General features: G+C 41.6%; 2 protein-coding genes across 2 annotated transcripts; both read left to right on the top strand.

Moving 5' to 3' along the window:
- Positions 1-7,939: 7,939 nt before the first annotated feature.
- Positions 7,940-16,441, top strand: LOC112571606 (ras-related protein Rab-6.2-like). The gene is made up of 6 exons (XM_025250730.1): positions 7,940-8,239; positions 12,692-13,113; positions 13,543-13,688; positions 14,227-14,303; positions 14,649-14,771; positions 15,385-16,441. Exons 2-6 carry the CDS (start codon positions 13,055-13,057, stop codon positions 15,583-15,585), a joined length of 606 nt encoding a protein of 201 aa, XP_025106515.1. The 5' UTR covers positions 7,940-8,239; positions 12,692-13,054; the 3' UTR covers positions 15,586-16,441.
- Positions 16,442-16,844: 403 nt separating this feature from the next.
- Positions 16,845-22,075, top strand: LOC112571604. The gene is made up of 10 exons (XM_025250726.1): positions 16,845-17,073; positions 17,231-17,406; positions 17,709-17,841; positions 18,040-18,225; positions 18,396-18,578; positions 18,685-18,858; positions 19,153-19,324; positions 19,817-20,016; positions 20,387-20,716; positions 21,163-22,075. Exons 1-10 carry the CDS (start codon positions 16,972-16,974, stop codon positions 21,337-21,339), a joined length of 1,833 nt encoding a protein of 610 aa, XP_025106511.1. The 5' UTR covers positions 16,845-16,971; the 3' UTR covers positions 21,340-22,075.
- The last annotated feature ends 238 nt before the right edge of the window (positions 22,076-22,313 follow it).

The raw sequence follows: 22,313 nt of genomic DNA, 5'->3' as shown, positions 1-22,313 counted from the left end.
TTTGCAGATTTATTATTGAATTATGTGAGCAGAAAGTTGTCATTGGGTATTTCTGCCAACTACAAACTGCCAGTGTTTCAAGCTGCTAACTATGAGAGCTTCAAACATGATCGAAAATAAAGTAGAAAAATAACTCGATCTAATTTTGTATGCTATTGCATAATACAAGGTGAAAGTATGCATGTGTATAACCATGATTTCTGTGTCGCAGTAAGAAAAAAGTCATTTATCATTCCATATCGTTATTGTAAAATCATTTTATGATCTTATGATTGTATCATCCAGGTCTGGGGACTAGCATAACTTGTAATAACAACTATCATCATCACTTTAAAAAAAAAACAAAAAAACTTGAAGTCTGAAAAGCATGATCCTTGCTATGTTAAGAAAGAAAGATTGTATCACATTTTTAACAGTCCTGTGCAGAATTCTGTGCATAAGCTAAACTTTGAATTCTTTAGTCATGTTTCCATTTTTTTTTTTCTTTTTTTTTTTCAGGATCAAGCAAAGTCATATAATGTACACATCTACAGAGATTTTACCTCTGTAAGTTTGCTCTTAATATTACTGGAGATGGAAACAAGCATTTTGTATCACATTATCAACTTCCATCCTCCCCACACCCACCCCTCCTCCACACACACAAGAAACTTGTTTTATTCTACTTCTTAATATATAACAGAAAGGCTTGAAATCAGAAGTTACACATAAATGTAACTATAATATGCATTCTTGACTGTTAATGAAATTTTGCATATGATTTTTTACAGCAGTATAACATGTCTTTGAATTTAATTATCTCATGCAGTTTAATCATATTGACATCTTTACTCTTTTTCAATCCATTAAGGGTAGAGACCTTGCGACTTTAGGGGAAAATTCTAAAGGGGCTACTGCAATAGGTGAGACCTCATATTGTTTGTGGCGCCTGTCAAATGTTTAGATTCCTATTTGGCTATTTGCCTCTACCAGTGACAGCAACTTGTCAGCTTATGAATCACTATTGTATTTTTTAATTTTGATTTTGTTTTTGATTGATTTGCTTTCAGTACCAATTTATTTCTATACTCTTCCCTTCATAGACTGTTGGCTGCAAAAATTAACTTTCCATTGTATCTCTTGGTTGTGATAATGGACAAGAAAGTAGCATTATTAATTTGATGATTATTATGCTCATTGCTGAGCCATTGCTGCAACCATACTGTTATTCAAGATTTGTGAGAGCTGCAAGTTTAAGAGCATGTGATTGACCCTATACTAACAAGATCTGTAGCTAACCCTGACCATAAGCGTTTCTTTGTAGCATCAGAACATTATCTGTTTATGATTCTTGTGCTATGTAAAAAAAATCCATGAAGCTTTTTTTAGTTTCAAATTTTTCATGTAGGCATATAACATAAAGCAATATTTTGCATGTTGAAAAAATACAAAGCAGCTTTGCATCACAGATCTTTCTGTCACTTGAGGCATTCCACTTTAAAACATCCTCAAGCATTTTAGGCAAACCCCTTCTCCACTTTTGTCTTAAGAAAGAATAATAGGCTCTCTGCCTTTAACTTTAATGAAATGCTGATAAACCTTAAAGTAAATGCTCAACATATTTTGATTAGTACGATTTGATTAACCCAATCCTAAGAAAGATATTTTGGTTAGTAGTAGAGTTCTGATTTGTTCTGATCTACTTTTACCCATTAGGTAATGAAAACATAATTTACTTGTGTGACACGGGCTGCATTTCTGTCCATTATTTCCACAGGGGACTCAGTACGCAACTCCATTATTGTGACAGAAAAGTTTGAAATGCCACACAAAAGTAACTGTGATATTGAGAGCATCGCTGCTCAGCAAGTTCCAGTCCCATCGGGGCTCAGAGTTCGCTTCACATCATTTGGAGCAGGTTTGTGAAACCCTACAGTAATCAGGCATCAGATTTCCCCTAAAACCTTGAGAATTTTAAAGAAAAAGTAATCAGCTGAAAATAAAGTCTGCTGAATTTGATATGAAAATATGTGGGTAAACATTTAGAGTAGAGATGTGGATTTTAAGCAAGGAAAATCTGTTAAGGTACCATAGAATATATTACAGTAATAAAATATTTGAGGATGAGGTTGGAATAGCATCTAATAGAGACCAGATTGCAAGATTAGAATAGAACGTGTTGACTAAAATGATTTTTGAGTTTAAATATTTGCACTTTGTATGGTATTTTAAAAATGCAAAGGGTTGCACCTATATGTTACATGACAACAAAGCTGATATTTACATTTTTTGCAATACATAAATGTCTTTAAATACAAGTAGTTATTCCATTTTGAGATTTGTATTGCTAATCATGCTGTCAGAGATAAAATATATTTTATTTGTTCACTAGATAAACCAAAAGGTCAGCAGCCAACCATCTTTTCACCAAAGACAAGAAAAAGAAGAAGTCTGGCAATTTGAACTTTGTTTATCCCAAAGAGAAGAAGCTGAAATTGGAAGTGATAGAAAGCTGTGAGGAAACTGTGCCATTTCCAGGCATCTCTGCATTCATGAACCTTGCTTACACACCAAATCCAGCAATGACAGAAATAACTTGCTAAATGCTGCTGAGAACTATGTGAGTGGTACATATCCTCAACATTTTCAAGTTGGTTTGTCAGAGGAATTTATGTCTCCAAGAAAGCACAAAAGGTCCAAAAATAGGAGAGCAGAATGTGAAGGTATGCCCGCTGATGTTGAAGGTAATGGCCACTTGCTTATGAGAGACTATGATGATGCAGAGTCACCAAGTAAGCACAAAAAGTCCAAGAGACATAGATTGAGCAGCGAGGCTTCTCAGTCACAAGATCTTTTTGTTATGGATCATATAGGGGAAGATGGTATGTCTGAGGAGCTGATGTCTTTCAAGCACAAAAAGTCCAAGAGACATAGATTGAGCAGCGAGGCTTCTCTGTCACAGGATCTTTTTGTTATGGATCGCAAAGGGGAAGATGGTATGTCTGAGGAGCTGATGATGTCTTTCAAGCACAAAAAGTCCAAGAAGAAGAAAGAAAGAAGGGCAGTGAATGATGTTTAAAAAAAAAGTGTTTTTTTTTTTTGCCTCTGGTGCTGCTCATGTCTTCATGAGTAAAGTGCATTTAAATTTTAACGGGACATTAGTAATAATTAGCAGTGGATGGTTAGCAGAAGACTTTTGACATGTTTTATTATCTGTTTGTGAAATGCAGAAAAAATGATGAGTAACATTCACGTTTTGTTGAAGTATTATGGAACACAGATAAATAATCTCAGCAAATTGATTTTATTTGAAAGGTGTTATTTGAGCGATGCTTTTTTTTTTTTTTTAATATGAAAATTGCAAATCAGCATAACAATAGTTGTCATCGCATTTTTAACAAGCCCTACTTTTAATTTAAATTTGTGGTGCGACATCAAATCAGAACACAGAGAACTAGTTCTGTTGCACCTGTACGTTTAGGAACTCCAGACATGCTAATTGAGTGTAGAAACCATTTCTTTATGGGGTAGAAAGGTAGTGGCTTCATAGAGAAGCCCAAATTTTGTTATTTTAGTCTATATGTGACTTGCTCCTCATTCTGTTAACGCAGCTCTCTATTTCTACCTTGTCACGGTTAGCGCCTGTCACCAATTGAAGGTTGGCTGCCCTGACATTTCTCGTCTCGGGCACGCTGATCTTTCTCTGCACGTGGCATCTGTTACAGGGCTGGCTGCCTTGCCGTATATAGCCTTAGCTGCTGTAAAACACCAATTCCCCCCCCCCTCTACCTTGTAACCACAGGTAAATTTGCACCATGGGTAGGGAATGGGATAATGAATGGGGACCAAAGTATTCATAAAGACCCCTCCAAAGTCTTTCCAGTGACAGGTAGAGGGAAGTATGTGTGCCTGAGAGAAGCACATTTATTTGAATGATGACCTCTGCCTTGTGCTTTAGAAGATCATGTGCTCACCAGTGTGCATTTTTGTTGCCAGTTCCCATGCTTACGGCAGTAATAATGCATCCATAGAATTTCCGTGAGATGTACAGGAAGAGCCTGGAAAAATGTCACTCATAAAAGATGTTTCTCCCTGCTCCCTATTTTGTAAACTGCAGTTAATAATTGTAAAAAACGGCAAACGACAGAGTAATATGCATATATATGTTAAAAAGGAAGTGGCTTGCATGTAATTCAATTGTTCACCAAGTAGTGTCCTTGTGGGTGGTGGATGAGACATGCTCATGAAAATAAACAACTTGCAGCCTTCATTGAGTGGCTGAAGTGGTCTGTCTTTCTATCTTGTCTTTACTTCTCATGTCTTGCTCTTTCTCTCTGTTGGAAATATGAAAAATATGATTGTACCATGCAAAGATTTGCCTAATGATGGCTAGCTAAGGAGATTTTGCTCTAAAAGATGGACTAGAATGGAAGGGGAAAAAAGTAAGCATACTTAAGAGCTGACTGAAACCCATCATGTAAATTTCATTCTTAAGAGCACAACCTAATCAAACCAAGAAATTGCAAGAGATGGTTATCAACATCTATAATAAAAAATGCCGCAGCTCATGTTCAGAAAGAAAAGGAGAAAAAGCCCTAACGACCAAAAAGGAGGTCATAGGGTAGGCACAAACTGAAACCTGTCATGAAAGTTTTGTTCTGAAGACTTTTTTCATGTCCTTATAGGGGGTGAGGTGTTGGAGACCTCAATTTTCTTGGGGCCAGCTGTATGTGAGCCATCTCCTCTTCTTCACTTCCCTAACCATCCTTTAGTGGTTCTCAAAGTATTAGTATTTCGGTACACAAAAAATAAGGAAGAGACTACATTACTAAGGGTAATGAAACGAGCTTTTTCTACAATATCACTGTAAACACTGTAATTCACATTTCTGCTGAGAATCAAATAGTGTACAAAAACAATGTGAGATTTCTGTCACCTGTTGCAAAATTTTCAGAACACTACCCCTTTACCTGCAGCATATGCGAAGAAGTTGAAAGATATGTCAAGATATACATAACTATAACCCCACACTTCTCGACATACAGACACCTACATTATTAAGAGATATCTAAATTTACTTTTAAATTCTAACTATTCAGTATATTTAACCAATTCTGTAACTATGGTGTCTGAAAAATGAGTGAAATCATCAGCAAAAAGGCTAAATGTTTATGTTAGGTCTGGTGAAAACTGAATGCTATATGTCATTGTTTCTATTTTGCAAATTCATAAATAATGAAATAAAAACTGGGCTGCAGGGCTCCCTTGCTTAAGGCCCATCAACGATCGATCAGTGGTCTTAGGATCGGCACATATATATATATATGCTTTTATAGCATTGTATACACTTTTAATTGGCATCACGACGGTAATATAAGTTCATGACGGCACCGAACAATTTACCCGTAACTGCATATTAACTAACAACAAAAGAGTCTTGTACCTATCTGGTATCTCCTCATGGAGATAAAGGAAAATATTTACTTACCCTTACCTATATATTTATATCCACCAGAACTCAATTCACCACAATTCTGTAATTACTTTAACACAACGGTCATCCTGTCTTTTAGGAATTGTTTTTGTTCTTGTTGATCATCTAACTTCCTGACTGGATATATTTGTTATGTCCTTTGTCTCGCCTGGTACCGTCTCTGGTGTTTCTTGTTCTACTGCACTCTGAATTTTCCTCTTATTCTTCTCCTCTTTCCTCTGTGGGATGAAATTTCTTTACAAACAAAGCGTTTCTTGTGGCGATTTCACACTTTACTTCCAGTCTTTTCAATAAGAGTATATGGTTCTGTAAAGTAGGGTGTATCAAGTTCCTCGCTGTCTCTTTTTAGTAACACTTGATCTCCTGGAATTATATCAGAATGTCTGCATGCTTGTCTTTCCTTGTCTGCATACAGTTTTGATAGTCTTAAGCTTTAAGCTATTTTCATTCTTTTCAGTAACAACTGATTTTGTCTCAACTTCTCCGTTGGCTTGCTGCCATCTTGTTGTTTTTATATGCTTGGCTCTTATATTTCTCATATAATCAGCAAATGTCTCTGTAATGAACCGAGGACCGTTGACCGTGTGTATCCTTTAAGGTATTCCATGTCTTGCAAAAATCACTTTAATAGTCTCTTCAGCTGTAGTTACATCATCACTCCTATTTCGTAGTACCGACTGTTATAGTCAATGACAACAAGTACTGATTGTCTTGAAGGAAGGGGACCCAGAAAATCAAGGGCAATATCCTCCCACGGTCCTTGGGGTAGCTGTGTATTGTACACTGGCTTTGGAGGGTTTGCTCGGCTCACTATTTGACAACACTGGCATGTTTTGCAATATTTTTCTCTTTCTGAATGTGTGGCCACCTAGATTCTGTTTTGTCCCTACCACACCTAAATGTCTTTCGTGTGCTAGTGTCAACACACGATGTCTCAGTTTCCTCGGAAAACAATTCAAAAACCTCTCAGTATCAACTTGCCTACAGCACATATCTCAGGGTTCATGGCAGCATATAGCTTGTCAACGTTTTGCCAGTTTCCTGTCTCGAAACACTGGAGTATTTCTTGTTGTTCCTCATCCTTTTCTGCTTCTTCTTCGATTTCTGTTATCGTCAGGCCGTTTGGTTTTGCATTTGAAACAACAAATCGAATGTGCTCGTCTGCTTCTGCAGAGAGTTTTGATGAAGATTCAGACGATGTTTGAATCAGTCTGGAAAGTGAATCTGCTATATTGACCTTTCCTGGGAGATGAATCACTCTAAATGTATCTGCCTGTAGTCTCAATACCCATCGTTCAATGAGGGCACTTGGTTTGGAACGTGGAATATAAATTGTTTGTAATGGTTTGTGGTCTGTTAACAGATCAAACCAGACCATATAAACATGGGTGGAATGCGATGGCAAGCGCTTCCTGATCTTTTATTCTGTAATTCCTTCATGAATTTTCTTGACCGATGAAAAAAAGGTTACACTTGAGGTGGTGGGCACTATTACTGTTCTTTATTTTCTGCCGAGTTCTCACTATACTGAGCTGCCCTGGCATGCTTTATGTGCAGGTCTTGTAGTTCAGTCTGTATTGAGCATTCTTTTAAATAGAGAAACGCGCTGTATATATTCCTTTTATTATTATACAATATCTATCGCAGTATTTTGTACTTTGGAGTCGGTGAGTCTAAGCCTGCGTGTCTGTGTACTGAGATGCTTCGGTTTCTCAAAGTACATTTCAGAAATATTTTACACAATTAGTTTAATGGTTTCACGGCAATAAAAAGACTTCGTCTTTTGTCACTAACACTATTACTAACATTATTCCGTAGGATTAAAAGTAAAGATTTTTCAGTGAAATATCATCGCTTTCCTCATAAACATTTGCCATAGATGGCGGCAATATCTTTAATAACATCATCTTTTATTCACTGGAGTGGAATTCTGCGACATACGTTTATGATGGGTACAACAGACATACTTTGAACTCGGACTTAACAAACGGCAGCGCATAGGACTGTGTAATTTACAAAGTAGTTATATTTTGCCAATATCTATTTCTCCCCCTCCCTCTGCTAGAATGCCCAACATAAATAGCAACATTGAGCACTTTGTACCGAAAAATCATGGCGTGTTCGATTCTCTTCTGAGCACGACTTAGTCTCCTGTCTGAATCGCCAGATGTCTGGGTAGCAGTTGCCGACACAGAGTAAAAATTAAATAAATAAGAAGAAACTACAATCATCCAAGCAGTCGTCTAAAACAAAATAAGAATCACAATCTCATCTAATGGACGATTGTCTTGTCGCACTTCCGTTGTCGGTGTTGCTGGTAAGATCCCCCTGCGGTCTGTCTGGGCTTCTGTCCGGCTTGACACTTGTCAGATTCTTTCTCTTTTCTCGTTTTCTCTCACAGACATGCACGCACACCCAGGAAAGTGAATGAGTGTGTTTGTGAGAGAAGAGCAGGTGCCCTGGCGCTTACACGGTAGCCATGGTAACGCCAGACAGATTGGCGAGCTGGTCTCGTTTACCTGCCGGAGACTGGCAGGTGGTCTCCACTTGATCATCGCAAGGACATCGTTGCCGTCGAGTCCAGCGTCTGTTGCTGCTGTTTTCATCGGTCCGTGAATAGTCTTTGATCTCTTCCGTCTCTGAAACCTTTGCCACGCATGAACGAAGGAGAAAGCGAGGACCAAGCCAGGAGATCATAGATCTTTGCTGTGCCATCGTGTCAGTGGTTTGTGAAGAGCAAACTTCTCAGTTAGACTTCAGAGGCAGGTAAGCTACTTCTTTTTCTGTCAAATGTGTACCTTTCCTATACCTACTGGTAACTTTAAAAAAGATGCAGTAGCGTTCATTAAAACAGATAATTAAGGTACTGTGAAAAGTGCTTCTTTCCGAGAAAAAAAATTTGCGTGGAGACCGATTTATAGGTGTTTCCCAAAATAAGTAGTTTTGAATTGAAACGCTTCCTAAAAATGTCAACTTTTAATATTTTTTGCGAGACATTTCATCGGAGCTGTTTGAATTTTTTTTCTCTCTACCTGAGTTTTGGAGACCAAGGACTGAGTAACAGGGTTTGGTTTTTTTCTCGCGTAACAGGTCGTGAGACAGATGCTCACGCAAACATTCTACAGTTTTTAACCCCCTCGCCGGGCCTAAGTTGATATTAAAACGCTTGTATGCGTGCTGTGTTCACGAAGCTGTGAGCTGATGCCTTTATTTAATTGTGATCAATTAAATTGTCTAATGGGGGAGAACATTTTAAAAAAAATTAGAACTAGGTAAATCTCAGCTTGAGATACTGTTCTCCCAAATCTTGGCGAATCCCCTCCTCTGTTGTCGAGATATACGCCTACAAACAACATGCGCAGAAAGAAGTCAAAATTGTGACGTCATGTTTGTACACATAAGCCTAATTGACATATGGTCCTAGCTCTCTTATTGGCCAAAAAATAGACAACGTAAAAGTATCCATGTTCAGTCCTAATGTTTTTGTTATTGACCTCTTTCTGTGCACGGTGACATTTGTAGACTTGTATCTCGAGAACGGAGGCACAAAGATTTGGGTACAAGATATCTTGCACTGAGCTTTACTCAGTCATTAGAAAACTGCACCTCACTAGACTTTAAAGTAGCTTAAATACATTTAATTTGGGTTGACAACACACACACACACACACACAAGGAAAGTTTAAGCAATAAATTCAGTTCATCGCAATACTTTTTAAGAGCTGTTGCCTCATGGGAATTGCAACATCAGAAATGAACATGATAAATCACGTCAAGGCTGTATTTCTCATTTTAAGTTACGAAGCTCTTCGTGTGTTCATGTTTGAGGTATTTGCTTAGGGGGTGGGATGAGGGAAGGTGGGGTGGGTTCAATGTTGATGCTAATCCTAAAGTAAACAAACAGCATGGGCCGGTCTGGCAATATCTCTCTGATTACACTCTAACGGTCTCCTATCAGTTTTGTGGATATCAATGTGGGGATTACTAGCATCATGTGTGGTCGGCCCCCAGCATTGACAGCCACTGGGTCCGATAAATCCGTATTATGGTTGTTGCTGGATCATATGTGTGATGTCATGGTATCATTATTTTACTGGCTTGACTTCGTGCGCTCGCACAGTTTCAATTGGTATTGAGCAGTGCAGGCTATATAATATCAAGCTATCAGATCACAGACTTTTCAGAAGCCTCCTTCCTACAATCACACAGCTTATTGTGTTTTTCTTCAACTCCATCTTATTTGAATGGACTCTGAGCGGCTTTCGGTATTCTCCATGGGGATGGGGATGAAGAAACAGGAATCTGGACAGGAAGTGAGAAACAAGGTGTCTAGCTGAAACCGAAAATATTTCACTGATGGTTAGCTCTATAAACTGACATCTGATGGTGCCTTGAGTGGGAGGGAGGCTTTATCATTCTCCTCCAAGACTCTGTCACACATTGACAGAACTATGTCCCGCAGCTCTGACGAGAAGGTTCCATGCATTGCGTCCCGAGTACTTGGCATCGCTGCATCTGGCTTTCTGTGTGGAAGACAGGCTTGGGCCATGTTACCGCCAATCGAAGATTCCGCAAAACTGGCTTTCAATGGCCACCGCGGTCTCGCGTGCTGTTACCATGAATAGAAAAGAAGTTTCTGAACAGTTTGTCAAAACACCGATGCACATGCACCATCACCGTGCTTTGTAGGCTCTTGTCCAGCCGGGGGATGAAGGAAAGGAGACCTAATTACACCCTACTGATATCAGATTCAATTTTAGGTTTTTGTTTTGTTATATATTTTTCTTGTATGTTAGTTCGTTTTATGAGAGTTTCACTACAGTGGGAAATAGTTTAGTTGCCGTTTGTCAAGAGGTGAGAGACGGCAAAAAGTTATTCAGATTTCATTGGAGTATGAAGCACTGAAATGTAAAAAATGAGCCGACAACTCTATTATAAAGACTCACATGGGAATAACTCATGGTGGCGTCAGATTACAAGTAAACATTATCACCTGTGGACAAAGCGGTATTGAAATTTTGTCATAACAACATTCCCAGACCATTAGAAAATGCAAGCTTTTATAAAATGGGAGTTGGTATTACAAGTCAGTTATGACGGACATGGATTGGGTCCTGTTTCCTCTACGGTCCATCGAATATAACAGACATGCATGAAAGTAGGCATGGCTGAACACAAACATTCAAGTTACTATGGCACTGTGCATGTTGGGATTTCCTCTGGATATCGCCTACGTTCACCCAACTCAAGTTACACTTCTCGATATTACAGCCAGCAACTGTTTTGTTACTCCATTTCTCTTTTGGAGCACTGCAAGCGGCTCATGCTGATGGAACAATGTCAGAGTGGAGGAAACTGGAGTTAGAAAAAAAAACCCAAGAGCTGTCAGCCTGTGGACACGGTGTTCATACAAGAACAGAGACGTTCTTCGATCCACTGGTATGAACGCGCTTATCTGAGAAATGTTCATTGTATCGCTCTAATGAAGACGACAGATGTCAAGATGATAACAGACCAGAGGAGAGGTTACGAAACAGCATACCAAACAATGGAGGCAGGTGGGATGAAAAAAGAAACTGGAATGCAGAATCAAGATAACCGAGAGATCAGATCGTGGTTGGGGAGGGGATTCAGTTGCTCTTATTTGCATGGAGGTGTCACGGCATTTAGACATTTTTCTAATAGGAAACTATATTCACATCTCCCTCTTTATTTATTTCTTTATTTTGAACGCTCATTTGATACGGACCCTTGTCACTTGGAGCTCCGGCAGGTCTCTAAATTTACAGACGTCTGTCCAGTCATCTGCAGCTTCAAATGTAGAAAACGATATTCCTCTAACTACACAAAAAACTGATGCGCACACAAACAAGTTGGCGAATTCCTTCCTTGCATGGTTCATTTTTTTTTTCTTTCTTTCACTCTTTCGTCCATTCGTGAAGGACTGCAGTGGTACTGGCTCTCAAGAACTTCTCCGACATATAATATTCGTGCTGTGGACACATGAAAGGACATCCGTATGACTTGCCACTCCAAGGTGTTTGTGTCGACTGCTCTCTGTCCGAGCAGGAGTGTGTGAGTGAGGCAGCTGTCACCTGAGACGAGAGAGGAAGCTATTGATTAACTCCCCTCCCGACGTCCTGTGGCCGGAACTAGAAAGTTCTTTGAAGGCACAAACGATTGGAAGCGTTGTGGGCGTTGGACTGGAAGGTTGGGTTTTCCTTAACAACCGAACCTTTTAGCTGGAGTGGCGTGTTTTATGATCATTCATTTTGTAAGACTAGACTGCAATACAGAAAAAAACATTGGCTACAGAGATCGCAAGTGGCCTGGGTGTTCCCTCCATTTTCCCTCCGTCCACTCCAAGAGCCAGACAGAGGAGACAGGTTTCCTCAGTCGTGAGAACTGCTCGACTTTTCATGTCGCTGTTGTGTTGTTTTTACTTTCCGTCGCCTGGAGAGAAATGTTTTGGTTGTGTTGTTTTGTTTTTACTCTTCTTACCACCTGCCCATTATGAAGAAGAGAAGTGCTTTGTTAGAAATAGTATTCAAGTCTGAATAATCTGTCTGTATATCCTGAACCCGACAATTTGTTTTCTCAGATACACGTAGATTGTAAAAGAGTAATTGTGAATTCTGTACATTTAACTAAAATGGAATCTTAAAGCAGCTGGTCTATGAAATTTATCACTGCTTTCATTGACACACCGGGAGTCAAGCACCATGTCAGTTTATTTGTATGATTGTATACAAATAATTAATAATGTTATTAATGCACTTAACTATCATTTCAAGATTTTTAGTTAATTTTTATTATTATTCTTGTAGTATAATAAATAATTAGCAAGATTGTATTAACTGTATATTAAACATATTTATACTTTCCTTCGTACCCACAAGCAAACTCTTTGCTGAACATGGGCAATAGTCACATTCACTCAGGGGATGAGCAAGTAAAGAGTCAATCATATCTTACCAGTTATATACATTATTACATTATATAATAATATATTTTTTTTTTCATAGTGGTCAGTAAGGAAGTAGCTCTTTAAGGAAACCATACAGCAACAATCAACAATACCATCGAACGTTTATACCCAGCCACATCCACGGTCACATTTAGATATGCGGATAATAACAATTCATTCACACACGATGTAGGGTTCAGAGGTCGCACGGTCAACAAAGGACAATGTCAACCTTTTGGTCCTGTATGCAGGCACAGAGTCGGCAGTGCGATGGGTTGGAGCTGAGGGCACTCTCCCGACAGGACATGGCTACCATCGCCTAGACTGGTGCTGACTTTGCCCAATGTCTGCCAGTCACGGTCTGGAGGTCACTCTGGACTGTCCCTGTAATCTTTTAGCAGAGGTGTACAACTCAGTTCAAACTTTTATAGTTCTTGACTGGTAGGTTATTGTGGTGAGAAGTCTGTAGCATCATCTGATAGTAAGTTTTCTGCATGAGGCGGTTTGCCAGATGGTAACAGCGAATGTACTGTGAAGAACTGGAGACCAACAGGGGGCACGTGCATGTGTGAGGTGCGGAGGGCGTGAAGGTCAGGCTGCACGTGACCCCCGTCATGGAAGAGTGCAGTCCAGCCGGCGAGGACATCACCTCGGATCACGGGCCGCTTTACAGGTGTGCTGATGATAACACAACTATTATTCTTTTTCTCATCATTTAGAGAGAGGGGGTGGTGTGTGTGAGAGAGAGATAGAAAAAAAATTATAACGACTGTGTGTGTGGTTGCGCCTCTTTGTATATATTCCAGGTTATTTGTGTATTTATCTACAGCTCTTGAAACCCATTATCGTTGTCGTCATCTAGAACGACTTTTGAAAGCGGAAAAAGATCTCACTGAATGATAATGACAGATATTATTAAGAGGTAATGACCGATTCCTTCATTAGTAAACCGTAACAGATGTTACTTCATACACAATATTATTGTAATTCTTTTTCTTTTTCGATCTCTGTATCCCTCCTTGTGTGTGCGTTCGAATGATTTGCATGTTATGTTCGTGTGTTCCTCCACTTGTGGCTGTGTGCATGACGGCGGTATACATAGGGCCAGGCTTGTCGTGTTAGGCCTGGGGCGATGTGGCAAGACCAGCCTGGTGCAGTCTCTGCTGCATGTTGCCCCTCACACCCAGGATGCCCCTACAGAGGGTGTCAACATGCACATATGGCACCCCTTCCGGGAAGATGGACTACGTGAGTAATTCCCGTGGGTACTGACAATAATGACTTACTGCCTTTGGATAGAGCTAGGCAGATGGTTTCCTATGTGCGAGTTTGTGTTATAGGATATGTCTTGATATGTGTGCGTGTGTGTGCGCGTGAGTGTATGTATGGTCGCGTGCCTGTAGGGGCTGGCTGATATTAATTACAAAATGGAGGCTGTTGTGTGTTTGTTGGACAGAGAGACCTCTGTCTGTCAAAGACACATATTCCATCTTATATGACATGTAGGTGAGAGAAAATGACGAAGGGGTTGTGAATAGAGTAAACATTCAGTTCTTTTGCGATACAATAGTGTGCTGAAGCTTCCTTATGTTTAATCAATATATATATATATTTATGAATGACATTTTTTCTATGTAATCAATGGTTGTGTGCTGAAGCTTCCTTCTTGTGTAAGCAATCTCTGGCTGAAAACAGACCGACTGATCAGTGTACGTGTGCGTATGTGTGTGTGTGCGCGCGTGCGTGCGATGTTTCTTTTCATGTAATCAATCTTTGGCTGCAACAGAGCGACAACTAAGCCGAAAGCTGACCGGTGAGGAGGACCATCTGGTGGTGGAGGTGTGGGACACTACTGGGCGACAGGTGAGCTCACATGCATCTCACAGAACACTACTCACTCTTGCCAACCAACATAAGTACTCTACCACAGATTCCGCCTTTGACATGTACTCACCATATTCTATGACAGGTGTTCATTATAGTCTGCCTGACTGCCTGTGACGTGTTTTCTTCTATTGGCTTGTGTTCGTTATACGTGCTGTGCGTTTATTATTCCCTATGTGTTCACTAACATTAGTACTTACATATGGCAATGGTTCATGATACTTTTCATGGGACTTTAAATATATCTTGCCTATGATGTGTTCATTATACTTATCCCATAGCGAATGTTCATTATACGCTACCTGTGTTCATTATACTCTGCAGGTTTGCCAGGCCGTGCACGCCCTGTTCTTGTCCACCAGAACTGTCTGTGTCATTGTGTACGATGTCACCGACTCTGGGTGTGTGGACAGGGTGCTTGCGTTATATAGCATTCTGCAGCAAAAGGTGAACACCAAGCTTTATTCAATTTTCGTAGTGAAAACTTGACAGGTAGTTTCTTCACTTAGAATTAGGACAAGAGAACCGTTTAACAGAAAAGGGAAGGGGGAGCAAAGGCAGCGCTTTCGCTGGAAAGTCTTCAAATCTAATTCAAATCACAGTTTGCGCAAATTTTGTCGAGGGGAAAGCCAGGGGAAAAAATCGTTAACAATAAAATATAAAAAATAAAGAACACAAAAACAAGTTTACAAATTGCTATACAAAAGCTCGATCGAATTCACGCCGCTTATTTATTACTGTTGTCCGCCTTGAATCATTGTTCCAAAATCGGTCGATGAATGTGTATTATCGATTCTGTAGTCACAAACCATGCACTTATTTCTCTTGGAATTGAGAAATGAGATCTAGCTTTTCAAATTCCTCTGTAGTGCGATGGCTTTTCCATGCTGCGAACACACCTGACGTTAATGTTAAGCCTGCATGCAATACTTTTACCTTCACCTGTCCCAGCACAAGAAAAGCCTAACGGGCCTACTCAACAGGCGATTTTAAACTGGTTAATCAGGTTTTGCAGCAGCAGTGGTTGTTTGTGAACAGCAGTGTATGTGTTTGTCTTCAGGGTGTCAGCACGCCGGTGGTGATTGCGGGCACGAAGACGGACCGACTGGATCACGCCTCCGCGTCTGAAGAGGCTCGACTAAGGGAGAGAATTCACCAGACGCTAAAGCAGTATTCTGATTCTCATCTACAAGAGATGTTGACAGAGGCCAATGACATCAGGTGGAGGAGGAGCTGGGGGAGGGAGAGACAATTAATCTAACACTTTTGGGGTAGACCATGCTCGAATCCTGTAATGGAACTTGCTGAAGTGATGATGAAGCCATCTTACCAAGGGATATTCGTGATCTTACCACTCGTAAAATTATATAAGCCAGATGGGACATGAACAGATTGACAGCTATCTCCGCAGTTTTGAAATTAAAGAAAAAATGCAGCTCTGACTGTTTATAAAATATGCGAAAATGCAGTGTCAGATTATCTCCAAAACTGAAACAGTATCGCCTTAATAGGCCCCTGCTGGTTCCAATATGGCGGCTAGTTTACTTCAAGCAGAATCAGTTAAGGTTTACTCATTACAGTTTCAGATCAATGGGGCAGACACAGGTGACGTAGAACACACATGACAGTGGTAGGAACATAGGCTATTATGGGATTCAGGTACACGGTATCAATGGTTTGGGTTTTTTTTTTATTTGTTTGGAGGACGTGTTTGGATGGTTGTAATTAATGTTCTTCGGCGATAATGATTAGGCTTATTCCAAAATGAATTTCGTGTTTTTCTGCAGTTTTTGAAACTACTTAAAAGGAATATCAAGATGCCACAAGTCACATGATTTGTGACATCACGTTCTCATACAGGCGTTCTATTCCTTTCAATTCATAAACTGTTGCTTTGAGTTCTCAGACCGCTCCTTTCACCTCAAAAACTGTTCCAAAATGTCCAGCTTAGCTCACAAGCTGCTCTGTCGTTTCCACAGGATGCTGCTGAATGAACTCAAACGGCCACCGGACAAAGACGAGACCAACTCCAGCAAGCGACAGACGCAGGCCGCGGGAAGTGGCGATGACGTCAGCGAGGAGAGTTTGCGCCTGCGCGTGGAGGCTCTGGAGCAGACTCTTGCACAGACCCGAGCCACTCCCCGCTTCCAGGACGTCAGCTCTGCCACCGGCAAGGTTCGAGTCCACAACCGGAGCTTTCGTATCTTCTTCTAATTTACGAGATGCCCATAAAATTATCATGGTCGATTAACCCCGGGGCTCTTCTATAGGTCAGGCACTGGTCAGCAGGATACTGTTCAAATAATACAGTAATTAGCGATTAGTATGAGTGAATGATTGCTCCAATGTCAAAGGGACAGCATCTTCAGGGAACACGGTGTCTCACAGCAGAAATGCAAGTTCTGTTACCGCAGTCTGATAATAAAATGATACAAGCCAAACTACTGCAGCGATAGCCAGGAGTGTTCTTTCTTTCCATGAAGTCTAATATGAATATATATTCCTTTATCTGGCAGGGCTTACACGAACTTCGAAAAGTGCTCCTGGAAGTGGTGCTAGAGACAGTCGAGGACAGAGTTGCGCCTCTGCCTGTACGCCAGTCGGCCATCGCCTTATACAACCAGATTCTAGCATTCAGAGAACACGAATGTGTCGTTTTCCTTGGAAACAGTTTCTGGAGTTGGTCAAGAACGACGACCGGTCGATGAGTGGAGACTTCGAGAAAGAGCTATGGCATCTCGAAGCCATTGTAAGTAGTGTGTCCAGCCTTTATTTGGAATTTTCTGTAACAATAACTGTCTCTCTAAGATTGTACTACACTAACTACAGTAAACGGTTTTTAGAAGATAACATTGTTATTGCTAGCAGTATTGTATATGAGAGCTCCGAATTTGTCTCGTTTTTAGGGTGTAGTACGTGACTGCAGAGTGCCGTGCGTGACCTTTCCAAAAGCCGACCCCGAGGGCAAGAAGACGCTGTCTGTTCCCGGCGATGACAGTAACCGCTACATCTGCATCCATCCCGCTGTCCTCGCCAGCGCTATCTGCCTTTGTCTCTTAGACGACGACAAAAAGTCATTCAGGTAGGAAGGGATCGACAAGTGGGACTAGGAAGTTGTCTGAGATAAAAGGAACGACCGAAAAAAAAGACTGAATAGATCAATAAAGCAACAGATGTTTGCATATCTCAACTAGGAGATTTTATTTTCAGAGTATGGCATGTTGGTGTGTTAGTCTAACAGACAGTATCAGGTATGTCAGCCGTTGTCTAATGTCTGAGGTATCTGAACCATAGGTACGAAATCGGAGGACAGCCTCATCGTTGTCGTAGAAAGTGGTAACCTGGTGTCCAATAAACTTCTCTTGTCTCGCAAACTGTTGGCAGGTTCGAAGCAGCTCGGTTCTGGCCACGTGATTCGGGGTTCAAGCACCCGGAACCTCAGATGCTGAGCCGCGTGATCGAGTGCATACCACAGCAAGGCCTGCTGCGAGAATGTCTACTACCCCTCTTCTGGAAGGTATTCTTTTTAGTGTGGGTTTTTTCCCCTTAACATTCACTAACATCTTGCTGAACCGTCTGACTGCCACTAAGCTGACATTTAACGCAAGTCTTGTTTACATATGAACGTCTGTATCATTTAGAGCTACCTGCTGAATTCGGCACCTGCTTCTTTTTTTATACTGAGAATGACACGTTCCCAATGATCACGTGACAGGAGTACTCGCTGCAGGAGGAGCAGGTGGTGGCCATGCTGCAGGTGATGCTGAGCCTGGGACTGCTGGTGCCTCACGGCGATCAGAAGAAGCTGTGCGAGGGCCTGGCCATGCCCGCCTTCCCCAAACTCTCCGTGCAGCGCTGCTACGCCCTGACCTTGCTGAACCTGCTGCCGGACAATAAGCCTGTACCTTACCCTCCATTTTTTCTCTCTTCTTCTATCTCTCAATCCCATACTTCATGTGCGAGTTAATGAATGATTGAATGCGAACTTCCTTACTTGACTGAGTTTCCGACAAAGTTTTCAATGTTCTCTTCTTTTAACTGAAATTGATGAGTCATTTGATATCTTGACAGCAACTGAACTGGACAGCCAAGCCCTTTGCAGGGGACATGCAGGTGACGTGGCGACTGACGCTGTCCAGTCCCGTCCACCACGGACTGCTGCAGCGACTGCTGGCGACGGTGTTGTTCGCAGGTCGCGCTGACTGCAACTACCACTACGTGTGGAGAACGGGAGTTCTGCTCAGAATAGGGGAGGTGAGCCAAGCTTGACTATACGACTTCAGCTCGGTGCTGCCATCTTGTGATTGTGTTGTCTTTTGTGAGCTTGCGGTGACAGCGGCCTTGTAAACTCTTTGCTCAGGCAACCGTGTGCGCGGAGCAGCTCGAGGAGAGCCATCTGGAACTTTCGTGTCGTGTGAACGAGGCTGACGTGGGGCGCGAGAAGGAGGCTGTCTGTGTGCTGTGGGTCACCCTGGCCCCCTTCCTGACACACGTCCACACCTTCCTGAGTGACTGGCCTGGAGTCACGTACAGGGTCAGTCACCTCCCTTTCCTGTCATTTGCCACATTAATGCTTTTGTACGAATGTCAATTAGACTATTTAACTTAAATCTTTATACATAAACATTATAATTACAGTCCCAGCTCCCTATAACTCATAATCATTTGTCCAACATGGGGAACTTTAGGGTGAATCCCTGTTGCAAAGTGTAGTGAGATGCGGGGTTGGCGAGAATACGTGTTCAGACTGTATTTTTCAAACGGATGTACCCCCAAAAAAAAAAAAAAAAAAAAATCCAGCGATATATCACGATGTTGGTGTGGGCAGGAGTCGCTTGTGGCGCTGGGCCAGCAGTTCTACCACGACAGCAGCGTGGAGCGGGAGCCCGAGGTCGGGGTGGAGCACGTGTTGACCCTGTGGCAGCGCCAGTTGCCTTTGATCTTTACTGATGGCGGCACAGAGAGACAGCTGGACGTGGCCTTGCTTCTTCCGTTCAAACGTGAGCTGAGATGTGAGAGTGTGGTTGTGCTTAAGGCTTTGTTTTAAGGGTTTTCTTAACCACAAACATGACTATGGCGGATAATTAACTGATGGTCAAGCGAAAAAGTCCCAACGGGTCACACATTCCACTTTATTTGTCCAGCGTAGGGGACTATATACTTACTGTGTCTTGGCGCTATGAAATCCTCGTTTATTACATAATTGCTAATATGAATTACGTAGCATCGTACACAACATATATACATAAAAGCATACACGTACGGTCTTAACATTGAATGTGGCCATTCTCACGACTGGTCGTCCTGGGGCAAAGGTAGGTGGGGAGAGATATTTCAAGGTACTCCACTTTATCACCCTCCTTCCTACAATCTGAAATCGCCTCCGTGGCAGATGCACGTTCTCGTCTAAAAACCACCTGACCAGCGAAGATAGAAAACGATTAGCCTTTGCTGGAGTCAAACTGCATCCTTCTTTCTTCTTGTCGTTGCAGCCGTTTCCATGGTGACAAGTGTGCAGGCGTGGCTGACTCTGGTGATAGGGCAGACTGAGCGAGTTCTCAAGGAAGCTGCGGTGAACTTCCATGCGGGTAGCAAGGAGAGTTCCAGCACCTCGCCTCTATTGCTGACCACCCTCGTCCCTAAAAAGGGTCCTGCTTCAAGGGGCGCCACCAAGTATCAGAAGAAGAAAAAGGTTTTGAAGAGACATTTATACTAATATATTTGTAATAATGCATCTAACGATAAATTTGTATTAATGACAGCAAGATATATATGTATGAGTGTATATGTGCATGATTGTACACGTGATCAAGCTGTTATAACATGTGAGTGCATACTTACTAGATCGCTTTATGCTAACTTTCAATCCTGAGCGAATGTTCACCCTACATTTTTTCTGTATTCTAGCTGTCAGTAGAGGAACATTTTTGTTATTATTCTGTCCGGAAAATCAGCACTGCGATACTTAGGAACAAAATACGTGCGCATGCACGCACATTTACTGGCTAAGAATAGTTATCACTTACCTGTCATCTATCTGTCATATATAAAAACAACTCTAGAGTATGGAAGTCAAATGGCTTCTAGAAGAAAGCAAAGCGGTCACAAACTCGACAAATAGTACGGCGAACGGGGGTTACCTCACGCCAGGCTCTACTACTACTACCACCACCAGCACCATCTCATTCACATCTCCACGAAAGGACAACTTAAAGGCCACCAGCAACGGACAACGACCCAACCGCGTGCTCAGCGACGAAGAAGAGGTTGCTGAGACGATGCGGTTGGCCTCTTCTTTCGTCGCTGCCATCCTCGCCTCAGCGCTTGCCGACTACGTCTCCATGGAGGTCGGCAACGACAAGCTGGGATCCAGCCTCCTGTCGGCTGCCCAGGTAAGGAGCAACACTTTCATAAGCTTGTTCCCTACCCTATAGTTGGATTTTTGCTTAGTAATTACAGTCCATCAGCTGTGGACTATACTCAAGACTGAAGACCTCTAGATTATCAGCGGATCTCACAGGTCCGCACCTGTTTCCAATAAAAGGATCCCGACCCCCAAAAGAAAATCAGCTGAACAAACCTCCAACAACGAAAAATAGGAGGATTAGAACTGATCATAATCTGGTAGACTGAAGTGAAAGCTGGAAGTATAATCAGAGAGGAGGTGACGGGAGATGGAGATGCAAGGCGAACTGCTGTAGACTGAATTCTACTTACGTGTGTTCGGGTAGATGCTTATGTATGTAAAATGCCTTTCGACCCGCTTCGATGGCAGGACAACGGCGTGGTTGTGACAGGACAATTAAAACTTAAGAAAGTTTTTTTTTCTCTCACCCAGGCTTCTGCAGCTCGAGCCACAGCGGATGCTGCACAGGCGGCGCAGACGGGCAACATCGAGGGCGCTGCTCTGGCCGTCATTGAAGCGGTCAAGGCCGTGCAGGTCAGCGCGACTGGGAAGTCAGAGGTCAAGGTGGATGCTAGTCCTATGCAGAGCAGACTGTGTGTCATTTTGTGATGCGTACAGAGCCATCCAGACCCACTGACACTTTTTGCAGCCTATGTGATGTGATGTGCATGTGTATACCAAACTTCCACACCACAACATGCATGGGGTTTTCATTGGTTACAGAATTGAGACTTAAATTCATTGATACCCAATATTGGACCATCACTGAAAGTGAAAACTGGCCTAAGATTGAAGCTCCAAGCTCAAGGCATTGACCAGCAGAACTTCCTGTTTCTGTGGCTTTTTGTGTTACTTGAAGAAGCTAGCTTTAGTCACTGACTTTGCATAGGAATGCTTTTACTCTGCTTTCCACAGCAGCCATTGTGATTTTTTTTCTGGTTTGGGACATCCAACCTGCTGATCTAGGTTACTTACATCACAAAGTAACTGTTGCAGCCTTTATTCCTGCTCAGTTAACTTTATAAAAATATTTTCTATCTACTCGATCTGGTAACTATTATTATAAAACTTCCACTTAGTTCAAAAGACATGTCAGCCTTTGGAAACCTAGAAACACCACATCCAAGAACAGACCAAAGTGTTTGAGGCTGAAGGGTACAATGATGCTGCTATTGAGGACGACGATAGTGATTATGATGGTGTAGTCAGAGACCTACATTCCCTGTGATAATTAAAGTGTCTCTCAGTCATTGTCTCAGTCATGGACGGCAAGCCCTTGTTGAATGGCCTACTCATTTCCGTTTCTGATTTCAAGTGGCAGATCTCCTTAACGACGTTCAAACTTAAGAGGCAAGTAAATGATTTTTCTTTTGGAAACTTTTCTAGAGGGAATATAAATTCTTTGGACAATACTTTTTGTGTACAAATGACATCTTTGAGATGTCTAAGGGCATAAAGTTCAGTAAACTATTTTCGTTTGTAGGCAGTTATGACAGAGTTTATCATTTTGGGTTCAAGACATTTATAAACCAAGTGTGCAAAGTGTTCTGTACTTTCACAACTAAATTATGTCATTGAACTTA

The sequence above is a fragment of the Pomacea canaliculata genome, linkage group LG9 (assembly GCF_003073045.1).
Source record: "Pomacea canaliculata isolate SZHN2017 linkage group LG9, ASM307304v1, whole genome shotgun sequence".
NCBI classification, from domain to species: domain Eukaryota; kingdom Metazoa; phylum Mollusca; class Gastropoda; order Architaenioglossa; family Ampullariidae; genus Pomacea; species Pomacea canaliculata.
Note: the sequence above shows the minus strand (reverse complement) of the source record. Positions and strands in the feature narration are given on the sequence as shown.

Bases quoted from the DNA above. Each gene is read 5' to 3' on its own strand.
- LOC112571606 (XM_025250730.1), top strand. From the start codon at position 13,055: ATGGAAGAGTGCAGTCCAGCCGGCGAGGACATCACCTCGGATCACGGG. The intron at 13,689-14,226 runs GTGAGTAATTCC...TGGCTGCAACAG, and splicing joins CTTCCGGGAAGATGGACTAC to AGCGACAACTAAGCCGAAAG. The intron at 14,772-15,384 runs GTGAACACCAAG...GTTTGTCTTCAG, and splicing joins ATAGCATTCTGCAGCAAAAG to GGTGTCAGCACGCCGGTGGT.
- LOC112571604 (XM_025250726.1), top strand. From the start codon at position 16,972: ATGTGTCGTTTTCCTTGGAAACAGTTTCTGGAGTTGGTCAAGAACGAC. The intron at 17,074-17,230 runs GTAAGTAGTGTG...TCTCGTTTTTAG, and splicing joins TATGGCATCTCGAAGCCATT to GGTGTAGTACGTGACTGCAG. The intron at 20,017-20,386 runs GTTTTGAAGAGA...AAACAACTCTAG, and splicing joins AGTATCAGAAGAAGAAAAAG to AGTATGGAAGTCAAATGGCT.